Source organism: Ursus americanus, chromosome 9, assembly GCF_024610735.1.
Source record: "Ursus americanus isolate L20-20 chromosome 9, mUrsAme1.1.p, whole genome shotgun sequence".
NCBI lineage: Eukaryota > Metazoa > Chordata > Mammalia > Carnivora > Ursidae > Ursus > Ursus americanus.
In genome coordinates, this window is record NC_142135.1 from 36146380 (window position 1) to 36166975 (window position 20596).

Below are 20596 nucleotides of genomic sequence, written 5' to 3' on the forward strand. Positions count from 1 at the left end.
GGGATTCTACTTTAGGATGTAGGAAATGTTTTAGAATGAGACAGACGTGGCAGTCACAGATAGGGGTGGTGGTTACACAATATTGTGAATATACAAAATACCAGTGACTTGTCCACTTTAAATGGTTAATTTTGTGTAATGTGAATTTCAACTCAGTTACTAAAACACACTCACAGAAACACAACTATTTATTTAAATGAATTAAAGGAATAAATAGGAGAGATACAGCTGAGTTAAGGCTAGATGCTCATAAAGTTTCCTAGGAAAGTAAGGCCCTTCTTTGTTGATAGAATTTGTGGTTTTTAAGATGGCCTATAAAGGTGCCTGGGTGGCTCCGTCGGTTAAGCATCTACCTTGGCTCAGGTCATGATCTCAGGGTCCTGGGATTGAGCCCCATATTGGGCTCCCGGGTCAGCGGGGAGTCTGCTTCTGCCTCTTACTCTCCCTCTGCTTGTGTGCATGTGTGTGCTCGCTCTTTCTCTCACATATATAAATAAAATCTTTAAAAAAAAGACCTATAAATTATGTAAGCTTGGAACTTCCTAAACCTGAAAACCGAATGAAGTACAGGAAAGATGGAACTTGACCCTGATTCCCACCATGTGATGTCTACAGATCAGGGCTGGTGTGGTACATGTAAGGTGTGCACCAGATCCTCCATGCAGGACCAGCTGCTGGGAGTGCTGCCTGCATTCCTCTCCTGAAATGTACCTTGGCCAGCAGTAGAACATTTTTCACCCAAATTTGCACCCCTATTCAGGAGCACATTCAACCACTATCAATGAAAGGCTGTAACAATACATTTTTTTTTTTTTTTATGTGAGAGAGAGAGCATGAGTGGAGGGGGAGAGGGAGAGTGAGACCTCCAGCAGACTCCCTGCTGAGCACGGAGCCAGACGCAGGGCTGGATCCCACAACCTCAAGATCAGGACCTGAGCTGAAAACGAGAGTTGGACGCTTAACTGACTGAGCCACCCTGGCACCCCTGTAACAATATATTTCACACTATGAAAGTGCTTTGTGCTAGGGATAAATCAATGGACTGGATGGTGAAGATCTGTCCTCAGGACGCAGACAAAGTATACAGATAATTAGAATTAAATATTCCAAGTGACATGTTAAGAGCACACAGAAGGGGTATTAATTAACCTGCTCTCATGGAGGCTCAGGGGAAGACTTCCTGGAGAACGTAAGGCTTCCTGAGGCTTGAAGAATGATGGGAGTTAGGCAAGTGAACAGGGGGTGTTAAGAGAGTTCCAGGCAGAGATCACATATCAAGGCCTAATAGCAAGTGACAAACCTTATTTTCAGGAAGCTGAAAGAAGCTTGTTATGAATAGAGCCACGAAGAAATTAGAAAACAATGTGGATACCTGAAAAAGTTGAAGCTTATATAGAGTACAGACTACCCCTTGGTATTTGGTTTTAGGCACATTATTTATCTTGGTTAGGCCTCAGTTTCCCCATGTAGAATTAGCTCATAGCATTACTGCAAAAATTAATTTAAGTTAGGTAAAGTGATAAATATTATATACTCTATTATTGAAGTTGTTGCTATCAATATGCCAAGACACAGATAAATACAGTTTTGGTGGTAAAAGGGCAGAACCCCAAAGCAATCAGCATTGCAAGAGCCATACAAGAAAGTTTACATACACACAATGTTTTAAAGAAATTCAATCAAATAAACCACCATGGTGTGTTATAAGCAATAGATGTTAGTAAATCTTACAAGGAAAAATAAAAAAGAAAAAAAAAAGAAAAATGAGAAAATAGTTAACACTTCTTCAAATCATAAAGACCTCCAGGTTTACAATATACAAAAGTATCTTTAATGCCTAGTATCTTCGTTCTAGCAAATAATTCTACTTAACTAACTCTGATGAGAAACCACGAGTAGCCTGGGTAAGAGAGCAATAGCTCTACAAATCCTCCCACTTACATTCAGGACTAATTCCTTTAAAAATGTTCTCTGTGAACACAGGTGCTTTAAGTTAAAGTGGATTAAAAAAAAATAAAAGCAACCCAGAGCTTTTGTTACTTTTCTCCTCTTATCATCATAAACAGAAAGGAGAGATTAAAAAAAAATAATAATCTGACCTTGAATACAATGGATTTCAAGGGAAAATGTGAATGTATCCTTAGCCTGAAGTGGAACCTTTCATCAAATAGCAAGCTTTAAAAAAAATGCTGACACAATCTTGAATTTGTAATAATTACAGTGTAACAGTTGATAGGATCAGCAGGTTTCCAAGCAAAATCATTAGTTACAATTATAAAATATATTTTATTTTGGTCATGTAATACAGAAGTGGTACCAAACACTTAGGTCAGGCATGCTGAAGACCGTATCACCAACTGTTCTTCTGGCAATGAAATATTAGAAAGTGTAGAATGTTTTTCAATAATTTCCTACCTGCTGGCCATATTCCACTCAAGGGCTGGGTTTTGAGAATTTCTTTCACTCTCTGTTAGCACCCCTCCTGTGCCACTTTCCTTCTCCGGTTTTAGTTGATCCCACTGTGCAGTACCAATATTGATGGACTGTAGGTCTATCTGATATTGTCTGTCTTCAATTTCTGATCCAGGGTCTCGAAGAATTCCCAAGTTCAAAGCTCTCCTGTAAACGCAATGAAAAGACGTAAAAAAATAAAATATTCTGTTTATTTTATTCACTAACATAGTATCATTATCATTTTTTTTTCCTTTGGATTACTGATGGATTCACTGGGTTAATCAAATCTCTGAGGCAGGTATTAGGAAGTAACCACATAAGATAACTTGAAAATGTACCCAAACTTATCATGTACAGTAATCGACCCTACAATTATTTTTTTTACATTGTTCCCAGCTCTGTACTGTTTTTCTAAGTACTTTCACATACATGATTTTAGTCCTTGAGATGCGTTGGAGGCTCTATTTTTATCCCCATTTTTACTAAAGAGAATGTAATTCAGAGAGGTTGAAAGACTTAGGCAAAGGTACTGAGGTAGTTTGTGACAAAACCACAACTTAGACCCAGGCTTTCTGACTCAAAAGCCAGTCTTCTTTCCAATGCGAATTACCCACCTTCTTCAGGCCTTTCTTTTCTTGTGAGGAAAGACGATAGGGCTTTGTCAATCTATTGCACTTCCCTACCCCTTGCCCTTGGTTCTTTACATAACCCAGTTGTCACCTAAACTACACGTAGTTGAGAAGACTACACTGTTAACTGAGGAAGACACACACTGAGGATTACTGGCCCATACAGAGTTGAAACTTTGATCTTATTGGACCTAATGCTAAGCAAAGAAATAAAATCATCAATAGCATAAAGCTAAATTAGAAGAAGCAAAATGTTAAATTTTTTGTGAGCATTTTAGAATGAAAATAGCAAAGCAATATGGTAGGAAGAAAAGAACTGGGTTCAGGGTTTGGAGGCCAGATAAACTTATGTTTGCATGAGTTTGGGAACATTTTAGTTTTGTTGGTTCACAAATGCTTTAAAGTGAACCATCAGAAGGAAAATAATATTAGGCCTCTATTAAAGTTTCAATGAACACAAAAATTTAAATACTATAGAGACTAAAAATAACTTTATTAGTAGAAATATTTTTAAAAATCTACAACTGCAGCAATTAAAAAATACAATTAAATTAATTACATCAACTGAACAGTAATGAAATTAATTGTGGGGGTGGGGTGGGGAGAAGGAAGCATGGGTCCTGGTCTGAAAACTACAGAAAGTGGGTAAGAGTCCAATTAAGACTATGCCATGGCTAAGTAAGCAGGGGTCAGACCATGCCCAGAGGCTGGTCAAATACCCACGGGAAGGTGGGTAACTGCTATGACTCAAGATGGCAGGCTTCTGGGCCAGCTGCTGGGGAAGAAGACTGGGCCAGGCAAGGTAAGGGCTGAGCCTAACGAATTCAAGTGAAGAGAGGAGCAGGGAAAGAATTGGAATTGAATGAGCAGGCAGTTCAGGTAGGGTGATATCCAAGAGAATTACAATAGGGAATAGGGAAACAAAGAGGCTTTGGTCTAGAAACCATAGCAGGAGCCAGAGAAAGAAATGGATGAATTCTCATTTCTAAAGTTAGAGCTCAACCTGCTGTTTTTTGTCCTTCTCTTTTCTAACTTAGAAGAGCTGTAATCTAGGAATGGGCATGCAAAGAAAAACAGCCTAAAATTTTACTTGAACCAAATAATTACCTTAGAAACACAGCCCATAAAATGGGACATGAACCTTTTCAATTTGTCCTAATGAAGGCAAAGAAAAAAGAATGCATGAGGATGGAGATGGGAGGGAGTGACATTTAGAATATTCCCATTTTGGTACAGTGTTCTCCTTTTATCTTAATATTGGTATAATTCTGCTTAAAGGCCTACCTCAGACTTCACTTTCTATGAAGACTTTGCTGACCAAACTTTCTCCAAACTCATCTCTCCCAAATCTGTGCTCCTGGGGTTTCTCTATACTAAAAGTACAGTAACATCACAATGACTTGTCAGTTTTTCCCAATATGCCATCAATTTCTTAAAGTCAGGAACTAACTCTCCTATCAAGCTATCAGTAAGTGCTGTTTCAATTCACTGATTTGAACGGACATAAATCTTGACAAATCTCAAATGGAGAACCTATGTGTTCACAGCAGTAAGAAAACAGTTTTTAAACAGCAAACTTTTTGATTCGGATGCACATAAATTCAGACATACAGCAAGTATCTTGGGTTGTTAGTGGCCTAACCTATTCCTTAGATTATTTATCCCATATAAAAGTTACATTTCCTTATTTTAAACTAGCCAATGCTGTCTCCATTTTAAATAAATTCCCTACAGACATTTTTAAGGTGAATTAAAGAATTCTTGAAGAAAAAGTATGTTATGAAATACAGTCAGTGCTCTATTAAAAGACAAAGTAACCCAGCATTAACAACAGTCTATTTCCCTTGGCACATGGATGATTTAATCAGAAGATTACAACCACAAAACACTGAATTTCATCAGAGTTTTTCATGTAGGCTTGAAATATCCCACATTTTTTTTCTTGGTCTTAAATTGAACTATATTTCTCCTATCTATCCCTGGAGAGCATGACTTCCCAGAGGTTCTTCTTCCCTATGCAAATAGTTTGCATCACGAGCAACAACCAGATACTTCCAAGCATGCTAATTTTAAAATTCCAAACTTTTTAAGAATCAGGGTTGGGGGGGCGCCTGGGTGGCACAGCAGTTAAGCGTCTGCCTTCGGCTCAGGGCGTGATCCCGGTGTTATAGGATCGAGCCCCACATCAGGCTCCTCTGCTATGAGCCTGCTTCTTCCTCTCCCACTCCCCCTGCTTGTGTTCCCTCTCTCGCTGGCTGTCTCTATCTCTGTCAAATAAATAAATAAAATCTTAAAAAAAAAAAAAAAAGAATCAGGGTTGGGGATTTATATTCTCTCCTCTTGTTTGAAATTAAATATCTGTCATTTAACCTGATGTGAAAGTTCAGTGAAATTTCTAATATTTCGGTATGTAAGTCCAACTTAAAAGCTAACTGCAAAACCATTTAAATCTGAGCTGTAGAAAATAGGATAAGTGAAAGATTCACATGAGCGTTACCCTCAGACTTTCCAATGATCATGAGCACGAAGAAATTATTTAACTTCTCTGTGGCTTAGTTATTTCAATAACTAAATACAGAGATAAATAAAATACATGACTAGAAGTTAAACTATTTATAAAGAGGTCCATTATAAATTTTATGACCATTTCTGAATAGAATCTTAAATGGTTCTGAATGAATAACATTATAATAATCACCAACTAATCACAGATGCATAGGCACCAAGAATAAAACAAAGTCCACTCTTTTAATTATGAAAAACCATAATGAAAACTATAAAGATGAAAGTTTAGTATTTCTAGGGTCACCTGTTTCCAAAATACAGCATATCAGAAACCCTGAATGAACTTTCTGACTTAAACAACTAGAATGCTTAACAAAAATTTAAAGTATCTTTTTAAACACATCTTAGAGCTGGCACCAGAGAACAGAAACTTCTAAGTGCCCCTTCCCCGCCAGCTCCCCCTCAAAGGGAAACCAGGAAAACTAATAAATAAGCACCTGCCAGAGCCAGCTTGCACTCTTAGGGTTTCTGCTGAATCCTGCAGACACTGATTTTTCTGCTCTGATAACTGCACAGGAGATAAAGCTCAAGGCCCACCCAAGATGAATCAATGTAACTGCAGACCCTACATATAAAGCTGAGGTCACAGAGAGCTACATAAACGGTGAAAGTGTGAATTAAAAACAGCCCTGCTAGTGAGCCTCTTGGTGATAGAACAGTTCTGTATCTCGATGCAATGGTGGTTACAAGAATCTACATATGTGATAAAACTGCACAGAACTATACACACATTTTGTGTTTACAAAGGAGTATACAGAGAACTGAGGAATCTGAATACAGCCGTGGATTGTACTGATGTCAATTTCCTGGTTTTGATATTGTTTGATATTGTTTCCTGGTTTGATATTGCTATATACTTATGCAGGAAGTTATGCAAGACTTGAAATGACAAAACTCCTAGGAGAAAACATAGGGGCAAGCTCCTTGGCATCAGTCTTGGCAATGATTTCTTGGATTTGACCCCAAGAGCAAAAGACAACAAAAACAAAAATAAATAAGTGGGAGTACATCAAACTAAAAAGCTTCTGCTCAGCAAAGAAAAGTATCAACAAGATGAAACGACAACCTCTGAAACAGAAAATTTTGCAAACCATGTATCTGGTAAGAAGTTATATCCCAAATATACAAGGAACTCATACAACTAAATAGCAAAACCACAAATAACCAATTTAAAAATGGGCAAAGGATGTGAAACAAACATTTTCCAAAGACATACAAATGGCCAACAGGTAGATGAAAAGGTGCTCAGTTTAGAGCAGTGAAAATACTCTGTATGTTACTGTAATTATGAATATGTGCCATATGTTATTCATTTGTCCAAATCTATAGAATGTATAACACCAAGAGTGAAGCCTAACACAAACCATGGACTCTGGGTGATTATGATGTGTCAGTGTGGTTCATCAGTTGTAACTATGTACAACTCTGGTGGGTGGGGGATATTGGTAAGGCTCAAAAGTAATGAGCTAAACATAAAGAGGCAGAATAAACTAAAATTGAGGGAAGGAAATAAGAACAGAAATCAATGAAATAAAAGAGGCAGGGAAGGATCAACAAAGCCTAAAATAGATAAATCTCCAGTACTCAAGGAAAAAAAAAAGCTAAAGATAGAAGGCCTAAGAAACTAAATTTGCAAAAACAAAACAAAACAAAAAAAAACAACTATGATGCTGTGGAGATTAAACAGATAGGAAGAGGGTATTAGAAAGATTTCTAGGAACAAAGATTTTACAACTTATTGTGGAAAAAAATCTCTAACTTACCACTGCCCTAAAGATATTTCTTATCCTTTCCACCATGGGATTAATATAAAGGTTGTCCTCCCATTTCTTCCACCAGATATAATGCTACTTCTCCTTTTGCAAATTCTTTTTCTATGTAAAAATGACTCCTTTAAAACTATATCCTGACAGTTAAAACTGCTGGTAATGTAATAACTAGTGAAAAGCAATTAAGTGCTTCCCTATTCCGTGCCTTACTCAAGACTGTCAAAACTCTATCTTCCTATCTCAACGGCCAATAAGCAAACTTGCATTCATTCTTTCAAAGAATATTTAGTAAGCACCGCATGCCAGGCTCTGTGACAGGCGCTACAGATCCTGGGTCTCTCTGTGGTCCCTGCCATAACACAGCTTATAGTCTAGTTGGGGATTTATAGGCAATTGCAAAAACAGTTAATGCTATAAAAGGTTGGGTACAGAATGCACTTGGAAGCACAAAAATGGGACCTCTGACCCAGACCTAGGGGCCCAGAAAAGAGGAAGCAACATTTAAAGGAGTTCAAAAAAGCCCGATCTCATTTCATGTAATGAAAATAATTTAAAAAAAAAATTATTTCAGGGAGAGGAAACAAGAGGTTCAAAGGTCCAGAGGTGTGAGAGAGCAGCGTATCCAGAAACCTTGGAAATGTTCTGAAAGGTTGGCATGGAGAGAAGTATGGAAGGAGGTAAAGCCACAGGCTAGTGAGGCTTCAAGTCACAGAGCGGCCCTTTCATCACAAAGCGTCCGAGAACGGCACCAGGCCCAGACTTTGGGGGTGGAGGGGTGGGACCCCAGGTGAGGCTTGCCTAGCAAATTGGCATTTTCTTCTCTGCCAAAAAGGTTACAGAAATTATGTTGTAGCACAGTAGTTAAGACTAGAGAAAGACCGGAGTTTCTCTCTTAATTGTATGAACTAAGCGAGATAAGGAGCCTAGCAAAGAACTTGCCACATCATAAAAACCTCGGTAACTGTTAGAAAAAAATCATCCTACATTTTTCTCTCTTCAGCCTCTGTATAAAATATTAAACAACAGTGAAATGATTAGAAAGTGAGAGGAAGAAAGACTCATCGGATAAAGCACACATTCGGATTCTGAGAAAACAAAAGCCTAAGCAAACAGCACCACTGACCCTCCGTTTAATCACACTGAGTGAATTCTACCCAAATTTTCTATTTTGATCTGTTTCATCAATCTAAAAACATTTTAATAGCATTCTGGGTTAGTTTGTAATAAAACCCCTACTTTCTAAGACAGGAAACAGTTTGTCATGGACAATTTAGGCCAATTAAAAATATACTTGCATCTTTTAAAAAAACACATTTTCTTCAATAATTTTTTAGCCTCCTGAGATATCAAATCCAGGAAACAATGTATTCCTGTGTATTTTCCCAAATATAAAATTTAAATTACTGTTATAAATAATATAGGTAGGCCATTTGGCTTATTAGTTTATGTTAATATAAAGATGAAATATATTTTAAAAATTAGCTCTAATTCACAAACTTTACAAGTTTGGTTTGAGTTTTCTTCGATAAAAATGAATACAGGGTAATTTTTTTTGAGACTTAGATAATAAAATCTAGTTTTTCTTTTTCTTCTCTTTTCTTTTTTTATTATGTTAGTCATCATACAGCACATCATTAGTTTTTGATGTAGTGCTCCATGATTCATTGTTTGCATATAACACCCAGTGCTCCAGGCAATATGTGCCCTCCTTAATACCCATCACCGGGCTAACCCATCCCCCTCACCTCCATCCACTCTGAAGCCCTCAGTTTGTTTCCTGGAGTCCATACTCTCTCATGGTTCGTCTCCCCCTCTGATATTCCTTCCTTCATTTTTCCCTTCCTTCTCCTAATGCCCTTTCTAATTACATGATCCCTATGACTTATTTTCAATTCTTTAAAGTCAGAAAACATACAGTGGTGCATTGATTTACTTCATTTTCCACAAAGTACTTGATTTTTTTTCTCAACTTGAAATACTCACTAATCTTTATTTTTTAAAGTATAAGATGCCCATTTTGTTTCATGCATACTTAAAACCTATTCTGGTTATCATAAAACATTCAAAGTACTTTATTTTTCAATACTAAATTTAAAAAACCATTCAAAATGTTTTCATTCAAATACCATATATTAACTCTTAATAAGCACTATGAGAGCAAGATGTCTTGTGAAAGATGTATTTAACTAGATCTTTTCTAAAGGTATAAATACATACAGTCACAATCTGAAGATAATTTATTTTCATTTTTTCAAATGCTGGAAATCATTTTACACCTTTTAAAATGTAATATTCCCTAAGTAAATGACTTTGTAACTTAAAAATAGCCTGTCAGAAGTGAAAAACAATTTGACTTCAAAGCCAAAAATAAAAATACATTTTAATCAAGAGAGCTTTGATTTAGTGCACATTTTCACAGCATAAGAAACAACTGCAAAATCATTATAGCAAAGACACTAATAAAATGATACTTTACTAGAGAACTCACCACAGGAAAAGAACTTTGTGGCTTTAGTGAGGACCAGGATGCCTAGTATTTATAATGTCTACCTTACAAAATATAACGAACAACCTAAGTGTCCATCAATGAATGAATGGATAAAGATGTGATATACACATCCACGCAATGGGACATTATTCAGCCATAAACACACACACACACACACACACACACACACACACACACACACACACAATTTGCAAAAACATGGATGGACCTTAAAGGCATTATGCTAATAAGTCAGAGAAAAACAAATACTGTGTGATCTCCTGTATATGTGCAGTCGAAATTTTAAAAAAGAGAGATCAGAGAAAGAAATCAGATTTGGCTTATCAGGGGATGGAGGCAGGGAAAGGGGGAACTGCAGAAACATGGTCAAAAGGTACAAACTTCCACTTTTAACACATATCAGTGCTAGGGATGTAATGTACAGGAGAACTACAGCTAACACTGCTATATGATCTATGGGAAAGTTGTAAGAGAGTAAATCCTAAGAGTACTTATCACAAGGAGAAATTTTTTACCTTTGTTCTTTATCTTTTTATTGTGTCTATATGAAAAGATGGATATTAGCTGAATCTATGGTCTTAATTATTTCACAATATATGTAAATCAAACCATCATTCTGTATATCTTACAGTGATGTATGTCAATTATTTCTCAATAAAGCTGGAAAAAACCAATATACATACAAACTTACAGTTATAAGATGAACAAGTAATTTTGGGGATCTAGTGTATAGCATAGTGATGACAGTTAATGGTATTTACTAAGAGAGTAGATCTTAAGAATTCTCATAAAAAAGGTTAACTGTAAAACGATGGATGTGTTAATTAGCTTGATTGTGGTAATAATTTCAAAATATACACATATAAAATGATCACTTTGTACACCTTAAACATATACAATTTTTATTTCTCAATTTATCTCAATAAAGCTGGGAGAAAGTACATGAAAATATATTACTAAGAAAAGCTTATTTTGTTTCAATTCCTAATTAAGTTTTTCCTAGAAATGTTTGATATCATAAATAGAATCAAATTTTCTTGTCTTAAATTCACATACCTCTAAAAGCTCTATGAACTTTGCTCTTTCTCCTTATTACAGTCTTCAAGACCTTTTAGCAATTCAAATCAGGAAAGGGGGTGAGTCAAGATACCCATAACTTCCTTGCCCTTAACACAAAAAGCTGCTTTATTGGCTAAAATGTAGGAGTTATAATTGTAATTGCTTTGCCCTTCCGAAACTCGTCTCCCATACCATTTGAACCATTCAGCAGGTGGTGCAGGAGGGTAAACTAAAGTCTTCAATAGTTGGTCAATAATATAATCATAAGGAGCCAAAGAAGACTTTAAGTATATAACAGGAAACATAGCTTTAATGTTTTCCTTTTTAAATTGATTTAGTCTGGGTCAGGCCTTTTGTATGTTTACATAAGGAACAGCTCATGTTGAACCATTTATACTGCTCACTGCTGAATAGGCATATCTTGGGAGCTCACTGTAAAGAAATAAAATTCATTACTTACAGCTCAGTTGAGATCTACAAAATGTTAAACAAGCCAGAAAATAGGAATGTAAAAAGAAGTAAAATTTATATGCCTTGATTCAATTAAATTAATCTCCATTTTAATCACCAAATATCTATAGTGACAGTAATTTTGAGAGTATACAGGGCAGGGGATATAAATAGTTGACCATCGGGCTGAAGACTACTGCTGATTTCCATGACCAATGACTTATGGCAGGGGTTCTCCTCCTCAGAGTGCAGAAGAATCACTTGCGAGTTTGTTAAAAATGTTAAGTTCCCACCCGCAGAAATTCTGATTCAGTGGGTCTGGACTGGGGCTGAGGAATATGCCTTGTTTGTTTGAATGTAAAGTAGCATTTTAATTGATTTTAAAACTAAATTCTAATACTGAAGGCAATGCTTCTTTGATTTGGAACATCATAAGTCTGGTACCTGAAGTGAAAGGGGCAAGGACAAGAACCAGTAAATCCAAGGCTATTTCTTTCACAAAACGGAGATTAATACTTGTCCAGCTTCCTTCACAGAGTTGTTTAGACGAAGTATCTCTTCTCCTCAAGGCCAAGATCTCTGTTAATTCCCCTCACCCTTGAAAACTGGATCAGTGTCTATTTTCTCACTCCTATGTACTTAGCCATAGGCCTTGAAGTTGAATAAATAACACTCATATTTCTTCCCTTCATTTCCCTTGGGGACTATAAACATTTTTTCTTTTTCTCTCCTGTATCTTGAACCTTCAGACAAAAACTATGTTGAAGTTAGTCTCCTTGGAAGAGAGAGAGGCTCTCCCTAAGACCTGCATCCTCGCCAGCTACCACCCTTTCTCTCACGTTCCCATTTAACCAGAAACTTATCTTTCTCTCATTATTTCTATTTCCTCACAATTTATTTTCTCTAATCAAGAACAATCAGGTATCACCCCTCCTTCTCCTCTGAAATTTTCCTGGAAAAGGTCCCCAACTGGTTTTCTAATTATCAGATCCAGTGGATGACTTTTAGTCATTAACTCACCTAACTTTTCTGGGTACGTGACAATTCAAAATGGCAGTATAGCCTGCCGGTGAAGAGCACAGACTGCATACTTAGCTGCCTGGATGGATAATTCTAGCTCTGCCACCTCCCTTTGGGTATCTTGAGCAAATTAAAGTTTCATGCTTCCTTTTATTCATCTGAAAGGTGAAGTCACTGAAGGGAGTCAAATCAGGTACTTCATGCAAAGTAATACCTGAGACAGAGTAAATGATTAATATATATTGAAAGCTATTATTATAACAATCTTTCTCATTATTAAAATTTTCTTCCATGACCTTGTGTACTTCCCACACTCCCTCTACTGTCCTTCTTTAATCTCCTTTATTGGATTCTTTTCTTCTGTTTGCCCCTTCAATATTAGTGACTTCCAGAGCTCCATCTTCAGATTCTTTTTAATATACATTCAGTAGCACAACTGATTCACAAATGCCAGTATATGTACTTCTCAATGATATCTCTAGTGAAGGAGATAGGTTTCCTAGGATCCCCTTACATTTTCTGGCGAACCCATTTTATGATGAATGGCATACATTTGAAAGACAGTTGGCTACCACTAGAGTTCCATGGTCAAAGAAAGCGCAGTATAATTAAACTGTATTAAGAACATACATTTTATTTTTTGTTTTTTAAGATTATATTTTTAAGTAATCTCTACACCCAACATAGGGCTAGAATTTATAAGCCCAAGATCAAGAGTCACATGTTCTTCCAATTGGGTCAGCCAGGCACCCCAAGAGCATGAATCTTATTGTCACAATTCTTCAAATTCTGGTTCTACCATTTACAAGATATAGATCCTTAGAGAAGTCAGCTAACTCAGTGAATATCAGTATCCTTTCTAAGGGAATAGTGGTACCTAGCTACATAGGATTTCTTTGGGATTAAATCTGGTAATTTTAATTAACATGTTTACTAACTATACATGACACCTGTTAATGTTATTAGTGGATAAGAAAGAAGCCACTGGTCTGCTTTCAGACTGAATCCACTGGTCTCACTTATAAAATCCAAAAGTACACCGAGGATACAGAGACTTCAGTTTAAACAAAGAGGCCCTATAATAATTCCTTGAATATAAACAGAACATCATGTAAGAAAATGACTTCTCTAGATTTCCAGTCCAAGTGATAAAATGAACACTAAAACATTTATCACATATTTCACATTCTCAAAAGAAAGATGGGGTTTATGAGAATAAAGGAGCAAAAATAGAGTTATCCAATTATTACATTATTTTCTAAGACTGTCATACCTTTTAGAAACTAAAATTCATTTTTAATTAATACAAACTTTTTAATAAGAAATTTTAATTAACAAATGGTTTTATGATGGGGCAACAATAAAACTCACCTTTTTCAGTTATACAAATATTAAATCATTTGCACAAATCCACAAAATAGGAGTATAAAGTAATAATGACATGACAGCAGTATTTATCAATTCTTTTTTTATGGGTTAATTATAGGCAATTTCATTATTATATAGAATACCTCTTTCTGCTTAAAGTTTCTCAAAATATTTTCACTGGTGAAGAAAATAAGAAGCTAGATTTTCACATTCTATCTTAAGGAAAATATGAGCTTTGAAGTTTTCTTTTTTTTTTTTTCCCTCCAGCAAACAGTCAGACCTGAGCTAGTTAAGTACTCTTTGCTCACAAGTGTTAATAAATAGGGTATGTATTTGCAAGATGATTTAAGAAGACAAAGGGTATACAATGTACGGTCAAAGTGAAAAGTATATCAAACTATCCCAAACAACTCTCATCACATTCGAAATATATTCTACGGAAATGAATTAACTGAACATTGCCCTGCACTGAAAAATTTGATGTTATCAAAGAACCCCTATGTGATCAAACACGCTACAATATAGAGAAATGAATATGCTACTTCAATTTTGTAAACTAATTATGTTACTGATTTATTTTTTAAAGACTTATTTTAGAGAGAAAGAGACACCAAGGGAGAGACGGTGTGGGGGGGAGGGGGAGAGGGAGAGAGAGAATCTCAAGCAGGCTCCCTGCTGAGCATGCAACCTGATATAGGGCTCCATCTCAGGACCCTGAGATCAGGACCTGAGCTGAAATCAAGAGTTGAAGGCTTAACCAAATGAGCCACCCAGGCACCCCTATGTTACTGATCTTTTAACAACATTGATTATTCATTATCAGAAGGTTTTTGAGTACGCAAGGATAGAAAGTGATCTATATTAAGAGTTGTATGAATTAAGAATAAATCAGGCCAAACCTACTCCTTTTTTGGTTTAATGATAACACTGAGAAAACAACATCACTATTGTAAAAGTTAATGTTATAAAGATGTGCGAATGACTAAGTTTAGACACTTTTTACAATATACTGGAGAAATTCAGACTTGACAAAAACATAGTAAAATGGATTTAGAGCTGGCTTAATACCAAATCCAAATAATAACTATTTGGAGTCAAGTTCCTAATAACATGACAGAGGATTTGGCTCAATTCAATAGTTTTTATCATCAATTTTAATGAATTCATATAAATCAGTCTTATCAAATTTTCAAATGACAAAGTTATATATATAATATTATATCTCAAAATACTGGAACAGAGTCAAAACTAATAAGATGAAATTTAAGAGGAACAAATGCAAAATTCCATACATAGGTTCAAATAGCCAACTCTACAAGTACAGGATGTGAAAGAGATTGCTTGACAACACTTCACAAAAAAAGAACAACAAAGGAAAGCCTAGAAAAGTTAGGCTGGCTTATGAGAAAGGGAAGAAATATCAAAATCACTGTCAAATGTCATTGTGAACTTTTAATTTTTAAATAGCATAACACATACCACACATAAAATTTCACAGGATTAAGCAAGCTCTTCCTTATTACACCAACAAAGTAGTGTAATTCTTAAATGCTATTCTTCCAGTAACTTTTGAACATTAAATTTTAGGATGAATTTCATTTGAATAGTTTTTTTTAATAATTTTTATTTTGTTATATTAGTCACCATACAGTACATCCCCAGTTTTTGATGCAATGTTCCATGATTCATTATTTGCGTATAACACCCAGTGCACCATGCAATATGTGCCCTCCTTAATACCCATCGCCGGCCTATCCCAATCCCCCCCCCACCCCTGAAGCCCTCAGTTTGTTTCCCAGAGTCCACAGTCTCTCATGAATAGTTTTGATTCAAATAATAATATGCAATAATCCCTTGACAACATGAGATCAAAGAGATTTTTTTTTTAGAATGTTACAATATTATATTACAGGTATGTTTACATAGAATCCTCACAGATTTCCAAAACATGCAAGTACCTGGTATGAAAGTTAACTTCATTTATGTATTAGAATCTAGAATGGTCTTACTTAGCATATTTTACTATAATTTCCACATAGGTGACTTTGAAAAACTAATTGTAAATATAGTAAAATCCTGCATGCTTCAGGGTTATTTAAGTATCATCTCTTCATGCTTCTAAAGATGGTAATACAATAAATAAATGAAATTTATAATGTGTCTTTATTAAAAAGACAGACCTCCTACTTGCTTCTAATGTTTCTACAACATATCTCTGGCAACATTCCTGATTTATGATTCTTCTATAAAATCTACCATGGCTGCAAATCAACTCCTATTATATAAATCATGAACCATCCAGACTTGATTCCAACTGTGTTAACATCCTTTTTCATTCAGATATTCTTCAAATCTTTATTCAATTTTTTTTCATTTTGTTTATTCAAAATAATTGGTCGTGGTAGTTAATGGGCTTCCTATTTTTTCTAAGTCCAATTTGAGTATCCTATTTGAAACTTTCTATAAAAATTCTCCTACCATTTTAACATTCCCTCTTTACTAATCCATCATTATCAAATCATCTCCTACTCTTAAAATTATGTTTACAAAAATAGACTTCCTTTCAAAAATCATCATTTAATTCGGGATTCAGAATTGTCTCCCCTTTATTCAAAATCCAATGATTTTCAGCAATAACAGCAGTATTTAATCACACTGGTAAATAATTAAAAATGAAGCTTTAAAAGACTATTTAATGACACAGAGAAATGTTCACAGTACATTATTAGATAGGAAAGGCAAGTTCTTACTACCTTTATAAATATCTTCTGTAATAAGGAAAAAAACATTTAGCCTAATAAAAGTATTTCTAAAAAAGCAAACTGCAGCTGAATTAGTTGGACCACATGTAGCGTAGTCCTCATATTAAGTTGTTTGGGAAATATTTGATATGATTTCTAACAAAGCCATTTCCATTTATCTCTTACTAAATTCATTTTTATTAGTACTCCTAATCTTATCACTTAAACCTTTTTCTCTTTAATTACATTATTTTATTCCACATCATTCTGATTCTTTTATGAAACTATTAAGTGTTTTGTAATGCAAAATATATAAATAGACACAGTAATAATATTAATAATACCATTTTAATTTATATACACTGTAATGGTTTGCAAAGGTCTTCTCAATATCATCTCAGGTAAATCACCACCCACAGGATGTGATATGTAGACTTCATTTTGCAGATGCTGATGATTTAGGTAAGGAGGCTGGGTAAAGGCAGAGTCCAAATTGGAAGCCACACCTTCTGACTATAAATTCAGACTTTTCTATACTTAACAATAGGAGAACTGTTTTTCAAAATAAAACATAAGATTATACTTCTTTTAAATGTATATAGATGGGTGAAAAAGTAAACTTTCAGATTAAGTTAAATAAAGACAATACTTCCAAGACTATAGACTACAGCAGATTTATAATAAGACACTTGACAGGGAGGGAGCCTTTAGACTTGGTATATAACAAATAACTTCTTTTTAAAAAAAAATGTTGCCACATTATTTGAGCTGCTTCAGACCTATAATTATTACAAAATTGGAGACCAGGAGTCAAGACTCTCAAATTTATGTAAAATAAACATTAAGTAACACTCTACTTATAAAGCAAAATAGCAGTTTTTAAAAAATGCATCAATAGTTTGGGAAATCTCTTAAAATGTGATCTTAAAAATATGAATATCTCAACATGCAAAATAATCAGAATAAAGACGGTTTAAGGAGAGGTACCAATCAACAATCTTCTACTCAGTAATCAGTACATAGTCTCACATTTGATTTAACAGTTTGGTTTACTCTTCCTATTGTATGGCAGGGTACCACCCTTCTATCACCATATATTAGAGGGTACATATCTATACATCTAATCATACCAGGGCATCACAGCATTGAAGTATTGCCTCTAGTTGTACAGAGCAAATATTTTTACCTAAGGGACTTCCACTCACTTCTAGTCCTAAGACAATCTTGTTTGTAGTGCCTAATATAACAGTACTAATAAAAAACAAAACAAACAAAAAAACAGTATTAATGCTAAGTGTTTATCAGAATGCAGAGCAATGGCAACTTTCACATTAAGCTACTGGAAAGGTAAACCTGACACAGTCACTTTGAAGAATAATTTGGTGATATCTAGCAGCACTGAAGCTATGCTTAACCTAGGACTTAGCAATACCATTCCTAGATATATACCCTAGAGCCTAAGCTGTACAATACAACAGCCACTAGCTGCATGTGTTTACTGAAAATTAAGTCAATTAAAAGTCAACACAATTTTTAAAATTTAGTTCCTTAGTTTAAGTGCTCAATAGTCACATTTAGCTAGTGGCTACTGTATGAGAGCAAATACAGAACATTTCCATGATCACAGGAAGTTCCTTTGTAAAGCACCACTCTAGAGAAAATATTATATATGTATACAAGGAGAGAAGAATATTCATCACTGAATGTGACAGAGAAAAACTGAAAACTTCAATGTCCATTATTAGAGGAAAAGATAAAACACCTGGTATACTGATGCAATGGACAGTTAAAGAGAAGCAAAAATCCATGAATGAGATTAGGAATATCTGAGTGGTAAGTCTTAACATGCATAAAGGTAGAGTTAAAAAACAAAATAAAACAAAAAAATCAAGATGCAGAACAGAGGTGGGTAGTGGGTACACAATGTACTTTCTTATTTTGTATACTGTTCTGACATAGTTGCTTCAATAAAAAGGCTAAAGAATACTATTTTGATTACTACAGTTTTGTAGTAGATCTTGATATCTAGGATTATGATACCTCCAGCTCTGTTCTTAAGATTGCTTTGGCTATTCGGGTTTTTGTGGTTACATACAAATTTTAGGACTGTTTCTTCTAGTTCTATGAAAATGCTTTGATATTTTGATAGGGATTGCATTAAATCTATAGATTGCTTTGGTTAGTGTGGACATTTTAACAATATTGGTTCTCCCAATCAATGAGCATGGGATATCTTTTCGTTTGTGTCATCTTCAATTTCTCTCATCAGTGGTGTATAGTTTTTGGAGTACAGGTCTTTCACCTCCTTAGTTAAGTTTATTTCTAGGTATTTTATTCTTTTGGTGGAATTATAAATGGGATTATTTCTTAATTTTTCTTTCTGCTTGTTCATAACTGTATATACAAATGGAAGAGATTTCTTTGTAATAATATTGTAACCTGCAACTTTACTAAATTCATTTCTCAGTTCTATATGTTTTTTGATAGACTCTTTAGGGTTTTCTATATGCACTATCATGTCATCTGCAAATAGTGACAGTTTTACTTCTTCCTTACCAATTTGAATGCCTTTTACTTCTTTCCCTTCCTTGTCTGATTGCTGTGGCTAGGACTTCCAAGGCTATGTTGGTTAAAGTGGTGAGTGGTATCCCTTGTCTTGTTGCTGATCTTAGAGGAAAACATCACAGTTTTCCACCATTGAGTACAATGTTAGCTGTGGGTTTTTCATATACCTTTATTATTATATTGAGGTATGTTTCCTTTAAACCTACTTTGTTGAGATTTTTTATCATGAATGGATGTTGTACTTTGTCAAAAAGTACTTTGTACTTTTTCTGCATCTATCGAGATGATCATGTGTTTTTTATCCCTTCTCTTATTAATGTGATGTATCATGCTGCCTGATTTGTAAATATTAAACCACTCTTGCATCCCTGTAATAAATCCCACCCGATTGTGGTTAATGATTTTTTTTTTTTTTAGTGTAGTGCTGGATTTGGTTTGCTAATATTTTGTTGATGATTTTTGCATCTATGTTCATCTGAGATATTTTCTTTTTTTGTAGAGTCTTTATGTGATTTTGTTGTCAGGGTAATGCTGGTCTTGTACAATGAATTTGGAAGCTTTTCTTTGTTTTCTATTTTTTGGAATAGTTTGAGAAGAATAGGTATTAACTCTTCTTTAAATGTTTAAATGTTAAAAGCAAAATTAAATCGTTGGGACTACATCAAAATAAAAAACTTTTACACAGCAAAAGAAATCATCAACAAAACAAAATGCAACCTACTGAATGGGGGAAGATATTTACAAATGATATATCTGATAAAGGATTAATATCCAAAATAAATAAAGAACTTATACAACTCAACCCCCCCCCAAAAAACAAATAACCAAATTAAAAAAATGGACAAAGGACCTGCACAGACATATTTCCAAAACAGGCCAACAAACACATGAAAAGATGCTCAACATCACTATTAGGGAAATGAAAATCAAAACCACAATGACATATCACCTCATACCTGCCAGAATGGCTAAAATAAAAAACACAAGAAATAATGAGTGTTGGCGAGGATGTGGAGAAAGGGGAACTTTCTTGCATTATTGGTGGGAATGCAAAACTGGCACAGCCACTGTGGAAAACAGTATGGAGGATCCTCAAAAAATTAAGAATAGAATTATCGTATGATCCAGTAATTCAACTACCGGGTATTTACCCAAAGAATACAAAAATACCATCTTGAAATCTATATGCACCCCTCTTACAGCATTATTTACAATGTCAAGATAGTGAAGCAAACAAAATGTCCATTGATAGATGGATGGATAAAGAAGATGTGGTATACGTAAACAATGGAATATTACTCAGACATAAAAAAAATGAAATCTTGCCATTTGCAGCAACATGGGTGGACCCAAAGGGTATATTATTAAGTGAAGTCAGCCAGTCAGGGAAAGACAAATACCATATGATTTCACTCATCTGTGGAAATTATGAAATAAAATAAAAAAAGAGACAAATGAAAAAACAGA

General features: G+C 34.9%; 1 protein-coding gene across 7 annotated transcripts in view; it reads right to left on the minus strand.

Annotated features, from left to right (window-relative positions):
• VPS13B (vacuolar protein sorting 13 homolog B) overlaps window positions 1-20596 on the minus strand; it is a 760370-nt gene that overhangs the window by 265179 nt on the left and 474595 nt on the right. For all 7 annotated transcript variants that reach the window (XM_087864704.1, XM_087864702.1, XM_087864703.1 and 4 more), the window contains one exon: window positions 2416-2619. In XM_087864704.1, coding sequence (XP_087720830.1) covers window positions 2416-2619 — 204 coding nt within the window. The remainder of the gene's footprint in view (window positions 1-2415; window positions 2620-20596) is intronic.